The 25,685-nt window shown below is 43.9% G+C and overlaps 1 protein-coding gene across 1 annotated transcript in view; it reads left to right on the top strand.

The window, feature by feature from the left end:
* The window catches only part of LOC124480417 (glutamate receptor 3), a 92,503-nt gene that overhangs the window by 6,980 nt on the left and 59,838 nt on the right, over window positions 1-25,685 (top strand). The window contains exon 4 of the mRNA XM_047039747.1: window positions 22,379-22,618. Within this exon, the coding sequence (XP_046895703.1) occupies window positions 22,379-22,618 (240 nt within the window). The remainder of the gene's footprint in view (window positions 1-22,378; window positions 22,619-25,685) is intronic.

Raw genomic sequence — 25,685 nt, 5'->3', positions numbered from 1 at the left:
TCGAACAAAAAGGTGATATTTTCTAATTTGTGCATCAGATCCTGATGTAAATACCTGGAAATAAAAGCTGAAACGTTGATCTCTGGTTTCACATTCATCGTTTGATGTCAAGCCCAAATGTTTTCAGTCTACAGCAAAAATAAAGGAATTGGCCTCACTGTTCCAATACTTTTGGAGGGCACTGTACGTACACTTTTAGTAAGAATCCTACGCACAGTTTTATAAATGAGACGCAAGGGGTGTCCCCACAAGTGTGCGTACGTGAATCAGCATTGTACTCCGCCCTGAACACGCCCATTTTTTACCATAAATAGTCAATGCAAAGCACCTTATGAATGCTAATCTAGTATCTCATCATGACCCTGGCATGCGATTTTTCTTTACGGTGAATCATAGCGCATGACAACTTCTCAGACACTGTTAGCCTATTGGTTGAGCCCGAAACCTCCGAAAATTTGGTGGCCGGTAGATCACCAATTTAAAAAAAAATTGCGAGTGACGTAAACTGTGCCAGTGATACCGCAAGTCGAGATACAATTTGAAAACAAAAGCGTTTTGTCATGAACAGTAATCTATTAGACTGGACTGATAACGAGAACGTAGAGTGTACCGATTGCACAGGAGCTTAACGACTGTATTTCCAGTTTTTGACATATGAGGATATTTGCACAGTATTAAAGAAATATATTTAGTTATACATTTTCATTTAGTCATTTTACATTACACATACACTGTGTTCTGCAGTTATCTAAAGGTAGGATATGTGATGTTATCCTGTATTCCATGCAGTCGGTAAATCTCCCCCTCCTGCACTCCCGTAGTGGACAATCTGATGGTGAGGAAGTGCTGAATTGTTATTTAAAATTTGAGTTGGATTGTACAAGGTGTTTATGGAACAAGAATCACTCAGTACAAGCACAAATAACACTGGATGAAATCTTCATTATAATCATGAAATTGACTGAAAAAAACGTGTGTGAGGAAAACAAAATATATAAATATTACGAGTAATGTTCTTCCCACATTCAATTTCTGCAGTCTGACTACAGTACGGTCGTCTGCATCGCCAATTCCAACTGTTTCCAAAATGTGCGTAGGCCTACGGGAGGGTCAGAGTTTGCGTGGAGGACCGCACATTCTCCCGTCAAGTTTGTTTTTTATAAATCACAACCTTAGCGTGAAAAGTGGCGTACGCAAGATTTTTTAAATGAGACCCCTGGTGATTGAAGAGGCGCAGCATCAGACAGAAGAAAGTAGATCCTTGATACCTAAAACTGCTGTCTTTTTATCACAGGACCATAAAGGTTTGCTAAAGCTTTATTTGGTTCTGTGTTTTTGTTGTGTCGTAAAAAAAATAGCAAAGTTTTAAATCTTAGAATGCCCCTTTAAAAAAGTGAACTCCAATTTTTTTGCATGAACTTGCAAAACCCCTTCCCACACATACACAGTCGACAGTCAATTTAGAAGACATTCTTTTATGTCTGTTTAAAGTCTTTGTATGCAGTATTAATTGAATTAGTGACTGGCAGCAAAACAATGCGTCTTGGCTTAATCCTGGAGGCTCCTCTTTGTACTGCCTCAGCTTGCCGAACGGTGGGGGCCGCAATGCTGCTGCTACTTTGAAGTGACATCAGAAATGGAGAAATCCGTAATTACCTTGGCTGGCTCTGTAATGGACGAGGGGGCTGGAAGTCAGGTACCCTGGCACTCACTCACAGACACACGCATGCACGCAAACAACCACACACGCTTGAACACAGGCACACAAACGGGTTCAAAGCTCAGGGTGTCTGCCAGTGAAAAGAAAGCCACAAAGAAAAACCTCAGTGTTGTGACGATGGCGGTGGCTGGTCACACTTTTGGCCCTTCCGGCCCTCTGCTCGCTCCTTTAATATGTTGTTCCTTTTCTCTCTCCACCTGAGGGCAGAAAACACGGCACTCCTTTGTCTTTAGATTTTTCATTCTCTTTTCTACTTCCATCTCTCTCCCTCTTTCTCATCTCTCTTTTGCTCTCTCTCTCCCTGTCATTATCCTTCAACCGTTCTCTTTTATCTCTCTTTCCTTGTCTATCCATTCTGAAGCTTACCTCACCTTGATTCAGGAGTTAGAGGAGGGAATTTGCGATACTTGGTGCTTTCATCTCACCTTCTCATCTCCCTACAACACGCTTGCACATACCTCATGTTTTCATTAAGCTAATGGTGTGTGTCCCCTCTGCCAAGCTTTCACACAGACCCAGCCGTCCTCCATCGGCCGCTCCATGGAGCTGCAACTTCTTACCGAACAATAACCTGGCAGTGGGCCGCACTGGAAAGCTAAGCCACCAGCAACATTCCCAAGCCGAAACTGGTCTGTGTCATTAGCATGGCTAGATTGTGGCTAAAACTCCCCTCAGTCAGGAAATGATAAAAAAAAAATATATAACGAGATGCGCCGCAATTGTGTCCACCTTTCATTCATTGCCAGGCGGGAAGATAGGGCAGAGAGGAGCTGGCTGGCTGGTGTGGTGGAGTGGGTCACCGTGGGCGCGCGAGGGGGGCAGCATATTAACACTCCTCTGACTGAACAGGACGGTTGGCTGGCTGTGAGAGAGGATGAGAGGATGGGAGATGGACAGGCCTGCGTGAGCCTGCTATGATGTGAACACAGCTTGCATGATACGGTGTCTGAGTGCATCACCATGACTGGATACACTCAGAGTGGGTGAGATGTATGGGACCCGACCAGAGATCAGGGATGATATGCATGTCAAAGAGAGGTGGGTGACATAATATGAGGCTACTGGTCTGATACTGAAACGACTCACTGACTCAGTATATGAAAGATTGTCTGTATTTCTGTTAGTTTGATATGATAGATTGGAGATATGGAGGACATAAGGTGTTGCAAGGATGTGGAATTGATGGTGAAGGAAGTATCTGATCAGAAACATAGTCTATACTTTGGTATTCCCACATAGAACAATAATGACTTCTCAGAGGACTGAGAACTAATTTCCTGCTTTATGCCCCCACTCCTCCTTTCTCATCTCCCCTCCTTCTCTCCTCTGATCTCCCCCTACTCTTCTCTCCTTTCATCTCCCCTCTCACCTGTCCCCTCTCCTCCTCCTCTCCTCCTCTCCTCTTTTCTCCTTTGGGATCACAGGCTAGGACCCTGACGGATAGGTGTGACCTGAACAAAGACAAAGAGTGAGAATGAGGAAGATGGTAGGAGAGGAAGGAAGAAAGATGAAGGGAAGAAGGAGGCAGTGGTTTAAGGAGCTTGAGGTTAACTGTTATGGGAGATGGTGAAAGAAAAAGGGTAGAGTGGAATCTGACCCATAGAAAGAATGATGGTTCAAGAGAAACTGTGAGAAATGTGTGCGCGCATGTAGTGCATGACAGAGTGTGACTCTATGTGTGAAGGAGCAAGCTCTTCAGGCTGCAGAGAGGGGTATCACTGGGTCATTCAACAATGTCCAAGCTGGGTTTGAGGCCCAGATGGAGACCCTTTTATGAGCACACACGAACACTGTACCATTGCGCAGAAAAGCATTGTTCCAGGGGCTTTCTACCTACATTCACGATGTAGGTAGACATATGACGACATATGACGATATGGAACACCAAGGATGCAGAACGGAACATAAAATAAAAACTAAGATCAGCTGATCCAAGTAGAATGACTGTGCAGATCTGGGTGGAAGATCATGACTATGCAGAAAAAGGGAGAGAAATATGAAACGTGGGGGCTGAGGATGATGTCATGTTTCCGGGAAATGCAGCAGTGGGCTGACTGGCTGGCTGGGCTGGTTTGGAGCCCAGTTGGGGGAGGAGTCAGAAGAGTGGTAAGGACAGGGATGAGGTTACGTTCCTGGGATTCGTAAGGATCAGGAGGGAGGTAGAGTTCTGGACTGAGATAGGAGAAGAACAACACAGAAGTGTAGGTGTGAAGCAGGAAGGGGTTAGGAAAAATACTCACATTTGGCTAATGTTAGATGTTAAGGAGTGTCTGCGTAGAGGCTCAGAGGTTCAAGTCCCACCTAAATAGACCAGTTGGTTGACCAAGTTGTTGAAAAAGTTTTATGCCAAACATTAATGAGTTAGTTTATGCTTTAGTTTTTTAAGCATTTATGCTTTAGTTTTTGGGTCTTATTTTCTCTAAAAGCTATGGCATATTCACTCAGAGTGAAAGATGTGGAAAGAACCAGAGTGAGAGATTTGACAAGAAGCACTGCAGTGGTTTCAAGACCTTCTTGGTGCACAGAAAGAGGCCATGATGGAATTCTAAGGGGGGAATCATGGGCCACCACTACGCCAAGGTAGTTTCTACATAATGAATTGTTTATCTAAATATCAAAGATATCCTCCTTTAAGAAGTTGACGCGGGGAGAAGTTGCTACTGTCGGCTGTGTTTGTTTGTCTTGGAAGATGACACGGCAAATGTGGTTTGGAGAAAACACAGTTGGCTTTTTTCCTCCTCTTCCCTCTTTTCTACACCTCTTCCTCATGCTTTTTGGCTCATTGTTGTGAGTTTAACCTAAACTATCGGAAAACGTGAGCATAACGACACCTTCTAAATACACACGGTATTTTCTGATCCACAATGAATGAACTGAGCTTGAGTGTGTGTGTCTTTTTCTTCGCCTGAGATCCTAATGTTGATGAACTTGTCTATCGTGACGTGACTTTCCTGTTGTTGAAAGTTTTAAAATTCCCTATTGATTTCTATTAACTGTTCTCTGTGTGTCTGGATTGTGCTTGGGGAGGGGGGGGGGGCGGTCTGTCTGTATGTATTATTTAACACTCACCAGTACAAGTCAGAGATACGACGTCAATTTGTTCAGCCAATCAAGGTTGAGAACTGGTCGGACGGTCACACCATGACGTTCTGGTCAATGTTCTCTGAAAGTTCCAATCGTTCAATTTTGAGCGTTCTAGGGCAAGGTGGACACATCTGGCGTATGACTAACGTTTGACTATAACACATGACTAGCGTGGGACTGACAAACGCGTGCAACGTTAGTCAAACGTTCCACAAACATTCTTCAGTGTGTCCAGCTTTTAAAATTAAACGTTAAAGAACACTGGTCTCCATGAGAACTTTTGTGCATGTTCAAAACTTTTTGGGGGGACCAGCGTTCTCCGCCGATCACGACGATTACCGACGATTACCAGCATCACCAGCGTCCGCACAAAGCTCTTCTGGCGCTATACCAGCACCACACCAGCGACCATGGACGATTAGCAATGTTTTCTCCAACGTCAAAGAACGTCGACCAGAACATTATGGTGTGATGGGGCCTTTACCAAGCTTGTGTGTGATTCTGTTTCTCGGAGACTGACCCCTGGCACCACTACTCCTGTACGAGCCATATCCTCTGTCACCGTGGTGATCTGTGTGTCTTTGTGCAGCTGTAACTCACACACATCGACAGGGTTAGTCTGTGGTGCTTTATTGAAGATGATATCAGCCTGGAGACGTGGAGATGGAGCAGGGGCCAAGCTGACCACTAAAACAGCAAAAACAAACACAGTGGAGAAGACCTTGCATGCAGGGAGACCTAAATTAATGGTCTCTGTATGTGTGTGTATGTGTGTGTGTGTGTTGGCAGACTCTGAAGTCTAAAGAACATTAAACACACTCGCCGTCACACTCCATACTGTTTACTATAAGACAAAGAATTCTGTGTCCCAGATACATTCCAAATCAAACCAATGGCCATCGTTGTCATGTACTGTGGGGTGGAGGTCTGGTGTGTGCGCACGTGCGTGTCTTCATGCACGTGTGTGCGTGTGTGTCCGTGCATGCCAGCGAGCTAGTGATTGTCGCTCTCGCATTCTTTATCTGACTAAAGGGCAGCTCTGAAGGAGACAGAGGCCGGCCTGTTTGTGGGGAAGATAATTTTCCATTTCAGGAACTCATTTAGCCTTCGCCTCCGAGGGAGAAAAGAAAACGAGAAAGAATAGGGAGGAAAAAGAACGAACAATCCCAAAAACTTGTCGGATAGAAAGATCTCTGGCCTTGGAGTCAGTCAGCATTTTCTCTCCTCTCTCTCCCTCTTTCATTCCGTCTCTCCGACAAAGCCAGGCACAGTTGCCTCCTGCAGGCAGAGCAGACCCAATCAGCTAGTGGCCATTCAGACGACAGAGCAATAATACCTGTAATCAGGGAATCAGTAATCCTCTACTTGAGTTGGTGAAGCACATCCTGATCCTGATCCTGCCTCATCAGGGCCGACTGCTCTGGTCTAGTTCGGGGTGGAGGGCAAAGGAGTGCGCAGGAGAAGTATGGTGAGATTAGGAGAGAGAGAGGAGAGAGAGAAGAGACAGAAAGAGGAAGAATGAGAGGGACAAAGTGAGAAACATGGAGAGAGAAGAGGGTGAAAGAGCAATAGAGAGAGAGAGAGGAAAATGGTTAGCAACAGCCTCTGGCTCTATTGTCCTGAGCAAGATTAAGGCTTACGAGAGGAACCCGTGCTTTCATTTTGAGAAAAACCAGAGAATAAAGACAATAACTTGGGTTCTAGTCTCCAACAACCTCCCCACGGTGCACCAGGAGTGAATCATCGGCACTTCATTGTTTAGATTCCCTGTGTCACTCGGTGTGTTTATCGTTAAGTGTATGTGTGGGATTGTGTGTGTGTGAGCATGCAGTGGGAGGTTGATTTCTGAGCGATGGGGGAGAGAGAAAAAACAGAGAAAGTGATGTAAGGGACACGATGAATACACAAGCACGACCGAGCCATAATGCTCGCAAGATTCACATTGGATTGGCGATGCTGCAGAAATGGGCTCTTTCAAGGGCCTCATTACAGTGCATTATCTCTGCTTTGACAACGCTTGAGTCCTGTCAGCCTTTCCTGCCTGCCTGACTTTCCCTGCCTGTCTGTCTGCCTCCAATAAAGTGAATGACTACGTAAAACCATTTATCCTTGTAGTTCTGGTGAGAACCTGTTTATAGGTCAGATAGAATCTGGGAACTTTGTGTTGTGTGAGAAGTGGTGTCCTTTCAAACTGAATGTGTTCTGTCTGAATGTAGTTAAAAGTTATTTCTTATCACTAGAACAACATGTAGTGACTCAGTACTTAGGATAAAACATTGTTACAGGTGAGAAACACAGGAAAATCTATGATCATTATGTCTTCCAGCCTACAGAAGCATGCTTTTATGATCATCATGTTCTGTGAAAAACAACCATGGTTAATATTGAACACTTTGGGCGCAAAGTACCAGTACCAGATAGGGTACTGGTTAGCTTGTGAAATTATTAGAATTTGGTATCTTGCTTATGAAATTAATACGGGAGTCTTAAATGAATAATCAGTCTGCTATCAGCATCCGTGTCAGTTACGAATTTCGTAATATAGAAGAACCTCTTGTGATGCAAACAGTCGGATCATTTACGCAGTAGAACCCCTTACGATGTATGTGGCTGATTGCTCTATAAATAAATTGCTCCTTAGATGATTTATGGTCTTTATTCGAATTGTGTTTTTGGAAATAACATACGATTGCTGATGGAGAGGCACGTTTTGACTTGCCTGGTCCTAACCAGACTTTCGTACATTTCATTTGTACTAAGAGTCTGGCCTCGCTCCATTGACAAGCGTTGACTTCCTTGTAGGCGGGTACTCTGTTGAAGTTTAAAACTATTGGATCTGCCAAGAGCCACTCTGATCTGCCACAACCAATCGCTAGCATTTGCCTTAGCCAATTCCTTCACTACTACTGTAACAGAGCTAGCTGCCGTAGCTGGAAAATCAAACTTTTCCCGATCCCCGTGGGGAGGAGGGCCACAACATCGTGGCCACCAACAAAACTCAGCAAAACTTGTTCTTGCTCCGGCTTTAGTTTATAGATATTCGGCAGTGTTGCCACAACGGACCGAATGGCTTCGCTCGCATCTTTTTCCGCCTCCATTACGGAACTACAACACAAACCAGCGCACGATATCAACGTCATCGTTCTCAGCCGATCCCTCTGTTCGCTAATTCAGTTAATAACCAGTAGAAAATCAAGCTGTAAAATCTGACTAACGTACCGAATGGCCAGACCAAGTACAGAAGCAAAATCCAAATTGAGCGGAAGTACGTAGGAGGGCAGAGCCAGGCTACTTTTTGACACGCATAACTTGGGATACCCAGAGCCATAGAAAAAGAGAGTTGCGACACGCTTTGATCTCGCTGACACGTGATCACGTGGTTCATGTAGCTCGCTGTAGTTCCAAAAAGCTCCACTGCTGTCAACTTTTTTGAATGGTTTTCAATGGAGCTGGCCAACGGAAGTCGCTTTCTCAGGCAAATTACGAATGAAACAGGCTCAGTTGAAGAAATCCGATATTCTGGCTATCTTCAGCTGACTCTTATCTACATTAGGCAGTCCTCGCTGACGTTTTTGGTGAACAATGGAGTGAACTACAACATTGTGAACACTCACTGCCAGTGAAACGCAGGAAAAAAGCTAGAGCTTTTTTTGTCACGTGGTTCCGGTAGCTCGCTGTAGTTAAATGAACCCACTGCTGTCAACGTGTTTGAATGGTTTTCGGCGGGACCGACAGCAGCACCATCTCGATTCACGGATATTTTCGGTATATTAACACAATATCAATTGGTTACTGGTGTGTTGTATCATGTATGTATGCTACTTTATTAACATGTATGTATAACATTAACTTATAATGCATAACGCAATATTGTGAAGCAGAGCTGGAAATGGCTATGCTAGCCTATATTGTTCCACTTAACGTTTAACCTTCGACTGTTGAAGTGAATGGGATTTGTTCAACTTTTTTTTTCTTCATCAGCCCACTTACAATTTACCACATTAACAACACGTTTGTACTTGATGCAAGTTGAATCTAACCATGATCACCGGCAACTGTTCAATAGAAAAAAATTGAACAGAATATACAAGGCAACCAACTGAGATTCAATGAAACATTTTATTGTACAATATGTCCAGTGTTCTTCCAGCTCCTTTTGTTTGTAGTGAGCAGGTGATCTTAATGTCTGCTTTTCACAAAACTTAGACCGCAGTAGTAGATGCATCTAGTTGAGCTAACTAACTAGCTAGCTATTGAGTGGACCTGAAATTCCTGCCGAGCGTTGCTGGACGATAGGGGACCCAAGGCTTTAATCTGCAATTCATTGTTGCTAGCTATAATCAGATGTACTATAGGCTAATAAGAGCAGATTCTGTAAACTGTGTATGCCAAAGAACACCAATAACTAGAACTAATTTGACAGACTATAAACCAACGAACTTCTGGTTGATACACATGCTCTTTAGCTAGCTACAGTAAAAGTGTTGCATAGCTCTACTATAGTCTAGCGCAAACTGCATTTAGAATCTAACAAGCCATAATCTTACAATACATTTTCTCTACAGCTGGCTATATGAAATACTACTAATAACAATTGATATGTGGTGGTTGAAATATGAAAAAATGCAGGATTTTCATCAATTTACCAGCTCACTTGCTTCGGACCCCATAAGCCATATATGGCTCTAACAGCTCTAACTGCATTTAGAATCTAACAAGCTATAATCTTACGAAAATGTTTATCTTAAGTTGGCCATATGAAATACTACTCATAACAATTGATATGTGGTGGTTGAAATATGAAAAAATGCATGATTTTCATCAATTTACCAGCTAACTTACTTCGTAGACACTGAAAATGAATGGGGTTCAACGGTGGAAAATACAATGTTTGGAACTATAGGTTGCATGAGACATGCTTAACTTCCGCATTCCTCGATAACAATGGGAGTCTATGGAAGTGTCGCAACTCTCTTTTTCTATGGCTCTGGGGATACCTTGCTAGCCTACTTTACGCAAACACACCTCAGGCAGCACAAAAAATATCATGCTCGGAGCGTGACTAATATGACAGCTGCAATAGACTATAGCAACTTCTAAATTGTTATCCCTTATATAGCCTAACGTCATGCTGGTCTACATTGTCTGTTACAGACATACCTTATGAAAGGATGAATTGATGAATGAACCAACAAGTGGCTGGAATGATGAACCAGTAGGTGAATGAATCAGTAATGAAAGTGTATAATTTTATGAATGATTGTATACAATCCTGGGCAAACAAGAACAGTACTGGCACCATTTATGCCAAAGGGAAGGGAGGTTATATAAACTATGTTAATCTTCAGAATATAACCCCTTTTCTGTCATCGGCCTGGTCCTATTTGCAATATTTACATGCTATAAAGCAATACAAAGTGTTGTGAAAACAACTCCAGAGCTGATCTCTCATTAAAATCTCTTTGAGAGAGCTGCTTTGCCAGCAAAAATGATCCATCACTGCACTGTGGTAAGGACTTGCTCTCAATATGCAAACTCTGTAGATGTAATAAGATAGGTTTATTTATTAAAATAGATAAGTGAACTAAATATTATATGCAGCCCCTTTAAGAGGATGCCTCTGCAGAACATAGGAGGACAACATAGACTTGACAATGATGGATATGATCGGAATGAGCAGTTCTTGGCCGATGACGTTTCAGTGGAAACGTTCTTTGACATTTCTGACAGACCCTCAGGTCCAAATACCCCAGCTCTTCAAACTGCTGCAGTTGAGTTGTCACCCTGAAAAACACGCGCCTGTTTGATTCTGTTCTGATTGAGAGGGGAACATCACCATGATCACAACCACAGGGATGTATGTGGGTCATGTAGACACATCGTCTGTATGACGATGAAACACCATCAAGAACATCAAGCTCAGTAGATCACCGATTTTTTTTCGCTTTTTCACATCTAGGGAGGAGATAATGGTTGTTCACTCATGTTCAATACAGTACGTTGACTACACTTATTGTACTGTTATCCTCAATATTTGTCTTTGCCTAAAGCATGTGTCAAACTCAAGGCCCGCGGGACAAATGTGGCCCGCCACGTCATTGGCTTAAATGGTGTATTTAAATAAGGCTGCCTTACAGCATGCATTGACCATGAACTACGTCTCTCACAATGCATTTTGATAATGTTACGGCAAAGAGACGACATCCCGCATCTAGAAACCAGTATAGCCTACACATCAGTGTTTAACGCAAAGTTCCAATTTTAACTGTACACGCACGCTTTAACTGTGGAAGTCAACATCTGGCATCATATCAAACCCAGAATTAAAAGGCGGACTGCCCAAAAAAGAAATATACTTCAATTTTAATTTGTAAGTATACTTAAGCATAAAAACGCATACAATTATCATGGTACTCAAAGTATACTAGCAGTGTACTTATTTATATACTATTTTAGTACTAAGTACTTGGTCCAGTTAGGACACGTCATTTATTACACTTTACAGTACACTTATAGTGTATTTGAAGTTGACTTTTGAATACTGTAAAGAACAGAAACAACACAATGGTATTCACTTTAAAAGCTGCTACTTTAGCTAATTCAGAAAGCTAGTCAGCAGCTCCCCCATGATCTATCTAACTTTGATAACAAAAAATCTGACAAAGTTTAGTTTGAGGGCGTTTTGTCTGAGAACGATGGCGTTTGGTTTGAGAGCGTTTTGTCTGAGAACGATGGCGTTTGGTTTGAGAGCGTTTTGTCTGAGAACGATGGCGTTTGGTTTGAGAGCGTTTTGTCTGAGAACGATGGCGTTTGGTTTGAGAGCGTTTTGTCTGAGAACGATGGCGTTTGGTTTGAGAGCGTTTGGTCTGAGAATGAAAGATGTTTTTCTGAGGCGTTTAGTTTGAGGACGTTTTGTCTGAGAATGACAGAGGTTTTTCTGAGACTGAAGCCGTTTGGTCTGAGACTTGACGCCTTTTCGTTTGAGTCTGAGGATGTCCTAAAATGAACACCGTACGCTTGCAGTCGGGGAGGAGTTGAAAACGGCTCTGTGAAGTCGGACATTTCAGCTTTTCGTGGTTTTCTGCGTTGACGTCAGTCACGGCCGATTAAGCGCTATTTGCTTACTTTACTCTATTTATAATTAAACGTAGTCTTTCCGTTAGTGAAGAGGCGGAGTAAAACCCTTTCTTCCATACATTTTTAATTCAATTCAACTGTTTCGTCCGGATTTGACCGTCTCAAGTCGGACAAAAAGTCTAACCAGAATTCACTGTTTCAAGTCAGCCGCCTGCAACTGGCTGAAGGACCGCATGAAGTCGGCTCATGTCGAACACACCTATTTTCTCAAGAGCAACTGCACAGGTTCTAATGACGACACAGCTATTTCATGATTGGCCAGACTTACACTCCACAACTATGACGCTATTTTTTAATTGTTCTGACACCTTCAGTTTCGCCAATGCTCAAATCCGGACAAAACTGTTTAATTGAATAAAAAATGTGTTGAAGAAAGGGTTTTAGTCCACCTCTTCACTAACGGAAAGACTAAGTTTAATTATAAATAAAGTAAAGTAAGTGTGACGGTATGCAACGGACGTGGCCACGCTCCGTCACTACAAGGCGTCGTTCGCCACTCACTGGGCTCGAAGGCACGACCTCTGACTTGCCAAGCGCGACCACTACTAGCTATGCTAAAGAAAAGCTAGCTATTCGTTGACGCGGGTAGCCCATTACATACCTGAGGAGTGAGTTTCACAGGTTCACACCCGTTACATAAGCAAACAGCGCTTGACTGACGTCAACACAGCGAACCACGAGAAGCTGGAATGTCCGACTTCACCAAACCGTTTTTAACTCCTCCCCGACTGCAAGCGGCTATTCTCGCCGGTCGTTTCATGCAGCAGCCATAGTACATGTCGAACGAACCTAGTGTCGCCTATTTGTCGCCTTGCATCATGGGAAATGACCAGTCAATGAGCCACGCTATCTTAATTTTTTCACATCGTTATTTCGTTCTTCAGTCAGTTTGACAATAGGTGTGTTCAACTTCATGCAGCGCCGGCGTCGCCTGCAGCCGCCTGCAGCCCGGCTAACTTGAAGCAGCCAATTGCATTCTTAGCTTCAGGGCACCCGGTTGCAGCCGAATGTCGTTGCCGCCGGCGTTGCATGAAGTCGAACACACCTAGTATAACATTCAAATGTCGGAGAATAGCACGGACACCGCAGTTGAGATTGCGTGTGTGCGTCCTTGAGAACTGTAAATCGCATAACCTATGTTGTCAGTTCATTTAAGCCTGTTATTGTATTAGTCTATAGTTTTTGTTAATTCTGTCTGCTTCTTTCTAAAGTAGAGTTTTCGTTTTTTTCCATTAATACTCTAATTGATAATTATTAGTATACTATATAGGGCTTCAAAATGTTTTGGCAGTAATTAAGGTTACAGCTTCAGAAACAAAAAAGATTAAATTTGCAATGCATAATAGATTTTCCTAGATATGAATAATTAGAATATACAAGATGGATCTAAAACATGTAATTGTTGTAATGTACTTTAGAAGTATTTGGACTGTTTTGCTGTATAGTCAAATAAAACGTGCATGCTACTCCAGAAGAAATGCATACAATTTTCTGTTTCTAAGCATGCTTCTTAAAAGTATATCAAAAGTGAACTATTTTCAAAACATACTTAAAAGTGTATCAAAAGTGAACTATTTTCTAAGCATGCTTCTTAAAAATATTTTAAAAGTGAATTAAAAGTGTACTATCCATTTTTTAGTATACTTACAAATGAGTATACTTTAATATGCTTCTTTTTTGTAAGGGTGCAATCACAGCAGAATATGTTCACAAAAGCTACAGCTTAAAACTATGTTTTGGGTGTACATCAGCAAACATCGTTACATTGTCCCTTTGAGTGCAATCACAATGCTGATGTGACCCTCTGTGAGTTTGACACCCCTGGTCTACAGTGAAGAAGGGCCTAATATCCGTTCGTTTGGCAGACATGGAGGGGTGGGAAGGAAAGGTGTTACCTTTCTCACTGGTAGTGTCTCCAGGGCTCCTTAGTATCTTCCTAACCCTGATCACCAACTGACTAGATGAACAGCTTGTTGAAGTCAGTTAGAGAATTCTTGAATTACTGGAGGGCCATGCCCAGCCACAAAATCTGTTTTGTATTATATTTGTATACATTTGTATTATATTTATAGTCAAGGACTGTCCAACACTTTGATATCTACTCTCCAGTATTTTTGACAAGCTAAACACAGTTAAGCTTGTCAACCTTTTTATGGTGAATGCTGGGTTAGGGTTGGAAAGAAAACATACAGAAAGGTGGCTCTCCAGGAAAAGGGTTGGCCAGCCTTCTTATTGGCAGCTCCGGGAAGAATGTTAGTATGTAGTTTTGTAAAGAAAGAGGCTCGTTGCAGTATAGCTTTACTGAACACGCTCCATTGCCTCACCCTTCCTTTGCTCCTAACATGCATGTGCGGTCATATTCAATATCCGCGTCTCTATTACAGTACCTTTTACTGGATAATATTGTAATTCAGTCTACATCTGAAACACAACCAGCCACTTTCCCAGACATGGATTGAGTCTAATCATAACCTAAAATAAATATTCAATGAAGATCTCCATTGAAAAAAGTTTTTAAGTCACTTGGCTTAATCCATGGTTGGGAAACTGGGCCCAAATATTTAAGCTTTCATTTTAAGTGACTGTTTCTTTTAAATCCTTGCACATACAGAGGTACTGTACAGTGTACAATTTTACAAGGGTCAATGGATTGGCTGTCAGAGATTACATTTACGTTTAGTCATTTAGCAAAAGTTAAAAATAACTTTTGTGGAAAGTGGGAACATTTGTTCTAGAACTGGGAACCAAAAACCCCCAAAAGGAACACCACAGAGACAATTAAAGAACACTTCGTGCTTCTACAAATCTGTAAGAGAACCCTAGTCTCATGGTTCGAACAGGAATCCAAATTGGTTTATAAAGAGCCTTGGTTTGCCGTAAAATTTAAGGTTCTGAGAGGGATGGAGAGGAGAAGAACACCTTCACATCCCCCCAAAGCTTGTCAGTGATTAGTTCCTCCACATGTTGTGTTCCCTGTTGCATATGGATGGTGGCAGTTTAGAAGTAACACAGTGTGATGTGTGCTCTCTCAAACACACCTCTGTCCTGTCTCCCCCTCAAACGGTGAGCTCCACGTATGCCGTGTCTGTGTGTGTCTCTCACCATTATACACATGGCTAAGCCGAACCTGTTGGCGGTTTTCTCCCAGGCCCTTGATCTGTGCATGTTTGCGTGTCCACGTGTGTGAAATGAAATATTGAAGCGTTCCATCACAGGGTGGACGGAGGGGGGGGGCAGTTCTTGTTTCTGTCTTTCATGTTCCTGCTCTTCCTCTCCTCTTCAGACCCCATCATCTCTCCGCGGTGAGGCGGTGTTGTTTTCGTCCTGGTGTGGCGCGCAGATCGAGAAGGAACTTACCTGAAAGAAGAACGAGACAGAGAGAGGTGGTCGAGAGAAAGAGAGAGAGAGGTGGTAGAGAGAGAGGTGATGGAGAGAGAAATAGATAGATATGGAAGAGAGTCAGAGGGACAGCAAATAATAATGAGAGAGAGAGTGCTGTAATCCAGCACAGCTGCAGAATGAAAAGGGCCTCTTGGAGTGAATCCACTGACTTCAATGGAGAGGCTCTCTCCCCCTCCCCTGGTATCCTTTACAGCACAGGACAAGCCTGGAGAGGGGATTTTTATACTCGTTATAGGAGGCAGAGGACAGGAGAGCAGAGGGAGGGCAGGAGAGAAGAGGAGAGGAGAGGTGGGGTGGAGAGTAGTAAAGCCAGAGTATGCAGAAGTCTAACACATAGTTACTCATCACACAAGCCTGCTCTCTGAACCACCTCTGTTACATGTGTTCAAACCCTCTAGGCAGTACTGCAGCTGGTTACAGCCTTCTCTCTATGCTGCTTACAGGGCAGATCTCAGACACGCATGCTCCATCTCCAGTCAAAACACGCACAGATGACGACTTATACCACCGAATTAAGGGTCTCTTCTCTCTCTACTTTACTCTAACCACACGTCATGTACACCATTATGATGACTACAGGTATGTTGTGTGATGCACAGTGTGAAATGAGTTGCTTGAAGGCAGTATGGGCATGGACAGTGTGTTTGTGTGCATGTGTATGTATGTATATAGGCATGTACCCTATGCACTATATTATTACGTTTTTTATAGCAAATATGTCCAAGACAAATTTCCTTCAGGACGATATAGTGGATCTTATCTTAACTTTTTACTCAGATAGCCATCCACACAAGGACACTAGGAACACAGACTCTACATACTAAACCAGGCTGGAGGGATGGAGTCTGATAGAAGGAGAAAGGGATCTCTTTGAGGGAGGGTTACAAGGTTAGAGCCTCACCTCCTCTCTCCTTCTGCATGGCTCAATTTATCGACCTGTACTGAATCCATGACCAAGGTAGAGATAGCACGGGAAAGGTAGAATCAGTCGAAGAGCCGAAGGATAGAGACAAAACCTTGAGAAAGCAATAGGAGGAGAGTGAAAGTGAGACAAAGTGGGAGAGAAGACAGGATAGAGATTCTCTCTGGTTATCAAGAGTTATGGATGTTAGCATCAGTGAGAGCAACCGGACCAGGAGTCTAATTAGATTAGAGGGAGCAGGACTGACCAGGGGTCACAACAGTCCACCATCGCGAACAGGTAGCCTAACAAAAGAAGTGAACCCTATTCTATGCGTTTATTAGGGCATTTGTGGACGAGCAACTTCATTATGTAGCCAGTCAAAACGACACGAGCTAGCATAACACAACTAGCACAGTATATGCAAGGAAGTAAACGCAATTCCCGGCACCACATGGAGCCGCTCGCAAGGAGCGAATAGGCAAATTCACACAAATTTAATAGTGATCTAGGGTACTCATCGACAGGCGATGAGGAGTAAATAACAAGGGCAACTTTGCGCAAACTGAAGTCGCAAATGAATGTAACCTGTATGCGTGACTGCCGTTTTCTCATATATATATATAGGCCTAGCCCAATATATATCTTGTCATACTTTTAGGGGGCGGGAGGTAGTTTTGAAGGAGCAAAACAATGGTAGGGAAACGCTGGTGTGGTGTATTGTGTAGCTTTCTCCAGACATCTGCTGACATTGACTGGTGCTTGTTGTTGCATCATTAAGGACTCCATTTCCTATGAGCCTTCACTCTGCCTCTCTCTTTCTTCCTGGGGTTTGCCATTGGAATGGTCAATAAGTAGTAATTGTGTGAGCGTATGTGTGTCTGTTTGTGTATGTCCATGCCTGTGTGTGTGTGTCCATGTCAGCTGAAGTACATTGGCAGGCCATGAATCGAGGTCCCTGCTCATACAAGAACACAATACACACCCCCTTGATCTGTGCTCCCCACACGCTTCTTTCTCCCCTCCGTTCTTCCTCCTCCTTCCTCTTTCCTCTATTCCTCCCACCCACTTCCATCCATCCCGCTCTCCCTCTACATGTCCTTTCAGCCATCCCTCTTAATCCTGCGTCTTCCTTTTTTCCTCTCTCCTCACCAATTGGCCAACCCTGGCTAACTCTTTCCTTCTCTTTCTACCACCACCTTCCTCCTGGTGTTTCTCTACACCCCTTCTCTCCTCCGCCTAAAGTATCTGAAGAGAGCACACATGTGACCTGGCAGGCTGATCGTAGGGATTAGTGTCTGTGAGGGACTTTGTCAACAGCTTTCTGGAAATCCAATTACACAAGATCATAAGCCTTACATGTTTCATAGCCTTTAGAAACCTACACTAAAAAACATCACATCTCTACACATGCACCAAAGACACCCCCCCCACACACACACTCACACACACATACAGTGTTGGATGCTCCTCACTAAACATCTAGGAGGAGGTGAGAGGAAAGATCCTCCAGCAATGCTAGTATGTGTGTGTGTTCAGCCAGTCTTGCTAACTATATCTCCCACTGCATTGCAGCAAATGGTGACCTGGGTCTTCTGTTTGTTGTTTGTTCTGTCTTATGGGCTGAAATCTCTCTCTGCCGCTCTCTGTATATGTCTGTGTACGTGTGTCTATGTGTATGTGTGCGCGTGTGTGTGTGTGGTTGTGCGTGTATGCCTGTGTGCGTTATCTATCAAGGAGCAGATAGCGGGTAATTGCTTGGATAGCGGTTGGTCTCGCTGTCTAGGAACAGCCAGGGTGGTCGTAGTCACGTAGGAAGGCTGGGATGGTTACTGCCGCGTGCACTCCCCGTCTCATGTATCAATTAAGCCCCATCAAACGGAATCATTTGAGAGTCGCAAAGCAAAGCGCACTATCTGCTACCGGTGAAGCATCACTATCCGGGCTATAGGGATACGGCGTTTTCCCCATTGGTATCCTCCTTTCTTTTCTTCAGAATTTTTTCGGGGGGAGTCAGAACTCTGATGCACTCTGTTGGGCTGATAGACATGACTGCCAAGGTAATGGTGGTGGAGAAGATGGGGTAGGGAGAGAGAGAGATGAAGGGAAAGAGGAAGGCAATGCTCTGTGTGAGCAGTGGAGAGCGGTGAGGAAGATGGGGTGAGAGAGATGGAGAGAGGTGTGATCTATTGATAGGGGGGGGGGGGGGTCCTGGAGTCTTGGCCCCAGCTCCAGGGAGGCTTTGCTGGGCTGGAAGGTTGTACTGTGCAGGGCTGCAGTGTGGGGGTAGCATCATAAGATTGTCCCCAGCTCCAGTGATGCTGTGCTGGGCTGGAAGTTCCATCCTCTCCCAGCTGGTAAAAGGGGGTCTGGATTAACTAGGCTTGGCGGGGATAGTGGGGGACGGTCTCCCGGGCCAACCCTCCTGCTGTCTTAGTCATCCATCATAACACTACACACTACTAGACACGCACACACACAAAAACTCATACACTCTCACACATACACACAGCAGCTCGCTCCAGAATTAACAAACCGAAAGATTGCCTTTACCTGGCCTGAGTATGTCTGATACAGGAGTGTTTTATGGGGATCTCCAGATGACAGGAATCCATGCTTCCACGATGCAACCTGATTTATGACCTCCTCGCCAAACCAGGTTCACACCACACAGCACAGTGTTTGTCCATCTCTCCTCAGGGCCCTTTGTGTTCTTCCATCTGTGAAACTCAAATGGGGGCTAGTTGTTCCCTCTAATTATATTTAGGATGATGGTTCCTAATATGGGAGGGGGGGAGGATGAAAGTGCGTTGGAGGACACACGAGCCAATGCCAAGTGATGCGGGGATGAGAGGAGCAGAAGCACTCGTCTCCTTAAGTGTCATGGACATCGGCGGGGGCGAGACTTTAGCAACAACAACAAAATTGTGGGGAGGGAGTATTTGAGTAAAACGCTTTGCGGCGCTTTGCATCTACAAACGACAAGGGGCTGATGCAACATCACTCGTCCCCACCGTCCCCCCAAAGCACTTATGAGCTATCTCCTCGTGACAGCATCGCCAGCTTCAGAGGAGGACAGAGGAGGGTGAAAAGAGAGAAGGAAAGAAACGGGGGTAGGCCTACATCAGATAACACACAAGGAGAGGGTGAGGGACAGGGAAAGGGGTGGTGAAAGAGAACGGAAGAGAGGGAAGGACAGAAAGAAAGAGAGAAAACGAGTAAGCAAGAGAAGGAGGAGGCAGCCTGGAAGGGTTGAGGGGAGGACAATAGCTAAAGAGATGTAATCACCAGTGACATTTACAGCGTTCATCCCCAGTTCCCTGGGCCCTAGAACAGTCCCGTTGTCTCCAGTAACTCTGAGAACATGCAGACCCAGATACTAGAGAGCAGCAAGGAGGAGGAGGAGGGTGTTTAGGAAACAGCCAGGCCAAGCCCTGGATTCACTGGCAATTTTTGTTCAAACAAAGGCAATGCTGTTCCATTGTTATAAATGGCACAGTAGACAGTGCTTGGACGAGCCTTAAACTAAAAGCCTCACATGGAGGCATGCTCCCAGGCACTTGCTGGCTTTGTTGTTGTGAAGCGCCTGGAGTTGAAAATGAGCATTGGAACATTTGGATAGCTTGGTGGCGCATGGGCGCGCTAATAGCACCCACTGGATGTCAGGCTGCTGTTAGCCTGCAGGACAGGAGACCAAGGTGCTCTGGCTCTCTCTGCCTCTCACAATTTCTAATGGTAGGTCTCTCTGTAGCTGTGTCTGAGGCCAGGTCTCTGTAGCTGTCTCCAAGGCTAGGTCTTTCTGCTGCCGTCTCTAAGGCTAGGTTTCTCTCTAACGATCTCTTCGGCTAGGTCTCTCTGTAGTGGTCTTTAAGGCTAGGCACACACACACTAACAAAAATATGCACACACTCAACCAAACACAAACCACATACACATTTTCATAAATTCAGAGACACACACAAAAGCCCAAGACTGAGTCAAAAAGCCTAATGGCGCTGTGTGTTTGACCAGTTAACTGAATAACCCCTCCAGCAGGAGTAGGAGGAGAGAGGGAAAGAGAGAGAGGGGTGGGGGGGAGAGAGTGATGGAAAAGGAGAGGGAGAAGGAGAGGTCTGTGTCCTTAGGCATGCCACGTGTGCTCTATATATTCATGTGTGTGTGTGTGTGTGTGTGAGTGTGTGTCTGCTGGTGCTCATCTACTCCCAGAGAACATGGCTGGTGAGTAAAATAAACATTATCAAAATGTGAGGTTATACACAAGGAATCAGTAAGTGATCCACTGTTATCAGGCTTGCCCTCAGACAAGGAGACAGCCTGATTCCTCTCACACAGATCTATTTACTTTTTACGTGGAGGCTTCAAGCTGGAGCTGAAACATGACTGAGGGTTGAGAATGAGAACTGAGACTTGGGTCTGGGCTGGACTTAGGGTTGGAGCTGGTTCTGGGGCTAGGGTTGGAGCTGGTGTTAGTGTGATGCTGGGGCTGGGGTTAAGATTGGAAGCACTGAATAAAACTGGGGTGGAGGCTGGGGTTGTGGCCGTGTAGTGTTTGAGACTAAAGCAGTGGCAGAGGTTGGTTGCTGGGTAAATGGAGAGTGCTGCTGCTCCACTAAGCATGTCTCCTATCCTGGGCCAGCCTCACTCTGGCCTGGGGCAGAAACTCTTCGCCGGTCTGGTCTACTACATTCTGAACAGGCACGGAGCAGGGTGATATAATGGGGAAGCAGTCGGATGAGGGCAGAACATTTAGAGTGGTGGCTGGGTAGATAGAGAAAGAAAAAAACTGAGAGAGAGAGAGAGAGAGAGAGAGAGAGAGAGAGAGAGAGAGAGAGAGAGAGAGAGAGAGAGAGAGAGAGAGAGAAGGAGGCAGAGACTGCTCCACTTGAAGAGAGGGTATGTGGAACTAGCAGATGGCAAGAAGGAAGACGGACCGCAAAAGGAGAGCAGATATAGATCTGAGGCAAGGAGTTAGTTAGAGTGTGTGTGTGTCTGTATGCCTGAGAGAGAGAGAGAGAGAGAGAGAGAGAGAGAGAGAGAAAGAGAGAGAGAGAGAGAGAGAGAGAGAGAGAGAGAGAGAGAGAGAGGGGGGGGGGGAATGAGAGGAAGGGGGCTGGATCCAAACAACAGTGAGATATCCCTGGGAGCAGATAGCATAACGGAGGCAGAGGAACAGATAGCAAGAGAGAGAAAGAGAGACCAGTGGGCTGAAAGAAAAAGGCTCAGCATAGCAGATATGCTGTCACTAATAGGAGAGAAAGAAATGAAGAAAGGATGGAGAAGGGAAGGGAAAACATATCTCTTAAAGAAGCTGGAGCTAATTGAAAGCTGAACTAAGAAGCAAAGGACAGCTGAAGAGAGAGAGAGAGAGAGAGATAAATAGTGTGTGAGTGTTTGTCAGGCCCAGTCACCCAAAGCAGCTGTGCGTGTCAGTTCTGCTCTGGCCTAAATGAAGAGGCCTCTAGGAAAAAGTGGACCTGGCTCAACCTGGCTTAGTAATATGAAGAGGGCACTTCTACTTCCAAAAATTATGGCTACGAACCTCCCTCCCCCCCCCCCCCCACACACACACACAGCAGTGACCTCTTTCACTTTCCTAATTAGCATTATCTTATAATAACAACCAGGCAGAGCAAGAGAAGAGAGAGCAATAGTGAGAAAGAAAGAAAAACACACTGGAGGAAGTTATAAGTGTGCACACCTGAATTGTAAAAAATAAAATAAAAGTGCCAGTGTGCATGTGAGTTGCTCCTAGCTAACAGTCAATTATCTTTTCCCAGAGAACATGACAGACAGGCATGGAAATATGAGTGGGATTTTCCCAGATGGAGAAATGTCACTTCATGCAAATGGTAGTCTAATCAAGATTAATCCTTGTATAACTGAAAGTCTCATTCTCCAAATGGTGGTTATAGAATCGTTCTACCAAAAGAAGCAAGCAGTCTCCAGTGTTGCTACTACATGTGTATTGTGTGTGTGTGGGCTTCACCACACACACTTGCACGCACACACGCACAAATATACAGCATGAGCCTCAGTTATGCAGAATGTGTTTGACCACTCTCAATCTCTCCCCTCCCATCTCCTCTCTCTCTTCTCTTCCTCCTCACCTTACTCCACCCCTCCCCCACCTCCAGTCTGCTCCCAGTTCTCCAGGGGCGTGTACGCCATCTTCGGCTTCTACGACAAGAAGTCAATGAACACGCTGACGTCCTTCTGCGGCGCCCTGCACACCTCCTTTGTCACGCCATCCTACCCCACCGACAACGAGGTCCAGTTTGTCATCCAGATGAGGCCCGCCCTCCGGGGGGCAGTGCTTAGCATGCTGTCTCACTACAAGTGGCAGAAGTTTGTCTACCTGTATGACACAGACAGAGGTGAGGATACAGAACAAAACACACACGCACAGACGTTACACATGCCACATGCGAACACACACACATTTTAAGAACTTGGATGGATGTAGGACTGACAGACTGAGTGACTGATGTACATATACAGTACTATGAGTTTTAAATTAAGGGCCTGTGTTGCCCTGAAGGTCTGTGGATATATTTGCTCATTAAGGAAAGGTTGTAACTCTCTAGTTCACTCACAGTTGTGGGTTTCCTCTGTGATACTTTCTCCTCTCCTTTCCTCTCTCCTCCTTTCTTCGCTTCTCTTCTCGTCTCTCCTCTCCTTGTCTTCTCCTTTCCTATCCATTATTTTCTTCGCCTTTCCGCTTTACCTCACTTCTCTTCTCTGCTTTCTTCTCACCTCCTCTAATCTTTTCTTCTCTCTTCTCCTCTCCACTGATCTCCTCTCGTCTCCTCTCCTTCCCTTTCCTTTCCTCACCTCACACCTCTACCCCTCCTGACTGCTGAAAAGGGAACAGGAGATGTGATTAGAGTAGGACACAGGCTCCGTGGGGAGTGTTAAATAAGTTTATTGATGCTCTCCATCGTGTTCTGGGGGGAGTCTGATACCTGGCTCATCACAGAGACAGGTGTGTCAGAGATCTATGGCCTATCAGGAAGACCAGCTCCAGGCTCACTATTTCACACCACAGTCTAATAACATTCACCAATACAGTCAAATACTTGGGGTGCACTTGTTTCAGAACATAACATGCTCTGTTGTCTGTTGAGGGCTTGTGAACTTGGAATATTTGTCTTTTCGTCTTCCTCAGAAAGGTAAACCTGTGAAATATGTCATGTGTAAAACTAAAATAAATACCAGTCATTTAAGAACCAACTGCAAGGCAAAACAAACACTTTAAAATGCTTAGAAAAAGAAAAAAAATCAATGCTATCGACTCAGAATTGTCTCCCTACTAAAGGCTGGGGAGACAATTCAAGATCTCTCACTAGAATAGACTGACATTCAAGTGAAATAGACAGTGGTGGATGTGTCTTTCATCCATTTTGTCTTGTGATGTTAGAGGAACGTTTCATGTAGATTTAGCTTGATGCCTTGTGCCGTTAACGTTGACGTGCTGGTTTCCGAATAGTCATTTTGTGTTGTTTTCGGTGCCCTGGAAAATAAAAGGAAGACTATTCCGCCAATTTGTCCTTGCGTTCCCTACTTAACACCCCCATAACAGAGAAACTTGGTTGATAAAAGAAAACTAATTATAGCATTTGAGCGTATAGCAAATACTTTATATGCCAACCCTGACTTACCTAGGGGGGTGGATTTTCTTCTTTTTTTTTCTCTAAACATCAAAAGAGTAACAGACAATGAAAGCAAAGGACATACAAATTCATCATTTGGAATGCTCTCTAAAACCAATTACCCCAGACAGATATTTGACTTCTCTGGTTTGTCAGTGAAACCAATAAACAGTGACATGTCCCCAAACAAGGAACAAACACACAAACCTGTTCCTCCGAATGTTCATGTCAAGTGCTTTTGCAAACCTATAAACGGTAAATGAAATCTCTGGGCCCGATCTTGCACCCAGCGCAATTGACTTTCCTTTACAAAAAAGAAGTATACTTCAAGTTTATTTTGTAAGTATACTTAGTATAAAAAGTATACTATTATCATGTTTCTTAAAGTATACTAGCAGTTTACTTATTTATATACTTTTTTTGTACTAAGTAAACTGAATTGGCCCACTTTTTAGGTCATTTAGTACACTTTAAAGTACACTTTAGGTCATTTAGTACACTTTAAAGTACACTTATAGTGTATTTCAAGGTTTACTTTTGAATACTTCAAAGTAGCCTGTGTAGTGCACTTTCAGTTCATCAAGTATCCTCCCTTAAGTACTTCAAAGTATACTTTGGAATACTGTAAAGTAACCTGTGTAGTGCACTTTCAGTTCATTAAGTATACTTCCTAAATGTACTTAAAAGTATACCTTAGAGTACTCTAAAGTAACCTGTGTAGTGCACTTTCAGTTCATAAAGTATACTTCCTAAAGAGCTTCAAAGTATACTTTGCAATACATCCAAGTGCACTTTCATTTAACGTAAGTACTTCAAGAAGTAAACTTCGAAATTAAATTTTACTATTACTTACTAATGTATTAAAATGTTTAAGGGCCCCTCAAATGCCTCAGATCTTAAAACACGTAGCGAAGACGGGGCCCTCGCATAATTTCTCTGCGCACTCTTGAATGTAAGATATTATTCATTGCGGAAGCGATATTGTTGCTAGAATCCAGCTGTTCTTATGAAATGTAACAGTCATTTAACTCATGGTTACAATGGTAAACCAGCACAACAATATCATTTACCACGCAACAAAACACCACATTCTAAGCAGACACATTTAAAAAACGAAATTCATGAAGTTACATTTGTATTTCGAGCAAACTTATCAGCAAATTTTAACACTATTTACTGCCTTGCATCATGGGAATTGACTAGCCAATGAGCCACACTATCTTCATTAATTCCCGTAATTATTTCGTTTTTCAGTCAGTTTGACAGTATAACCTTCAAATGCATAATGCAACCCTTCTGTCTGCTTGTTTCTCAAGTAGCTTTTTCGTTTTTTTCCCCCAAATACTCCAATTGATAACTATTAGTATAGGGCTTCAGAATGTTTTGGCAGTAATTAAGGTTACAGCTTCAATACCTAAAAAGATTCAATGTGCAATGCATAATAGATTTTCATAGACATTAATAATTAGAATGAGATGGATCTAAAAATGTAACCTGTAATGTACTTATAAAATTATTTTGCAATTATATTGCAATGTCACTTCTCTATCTGTTACGGCCCTGACTAGAACGTCGGTCTCCTCGGCTGTGAACCGCTCCTGGCGTGCGCAAAGTCATTTATCCCGCCGGCAAGATAGTAACCGAGCCAAAGTCCCGCCCACAAAGCTACTTGCGCTTTGCGTTTTGATACTAGCGTTTCAGATCGTTAAAATAGGGCCCTGTGTCTCACACATACACACACACACACCAACACTGGTGGCAGATTTGCAATCCTTCCGTTCCAAGAGGAGGG

The sequence above is a fragment of the Hypomesus transpacificus genome, chromosome 1 (genome assembly GCF_021917145.1).
Source record: "Hypomesus transpacificus isolate Combined female chromosome 1, fHypTra1, whole genome shotgun sequence".
In the NCBI taxonomy this organism is placed as follows: Eukaryota; Metazoa; Chordata; class Actinopteri; order Osmeriformes; family Osmeridae; genus Hypomesus; species Hypomesus transpacificus.
This window is presented reverse-complemented; position numbering and strand designations above follow the sequence as displayed.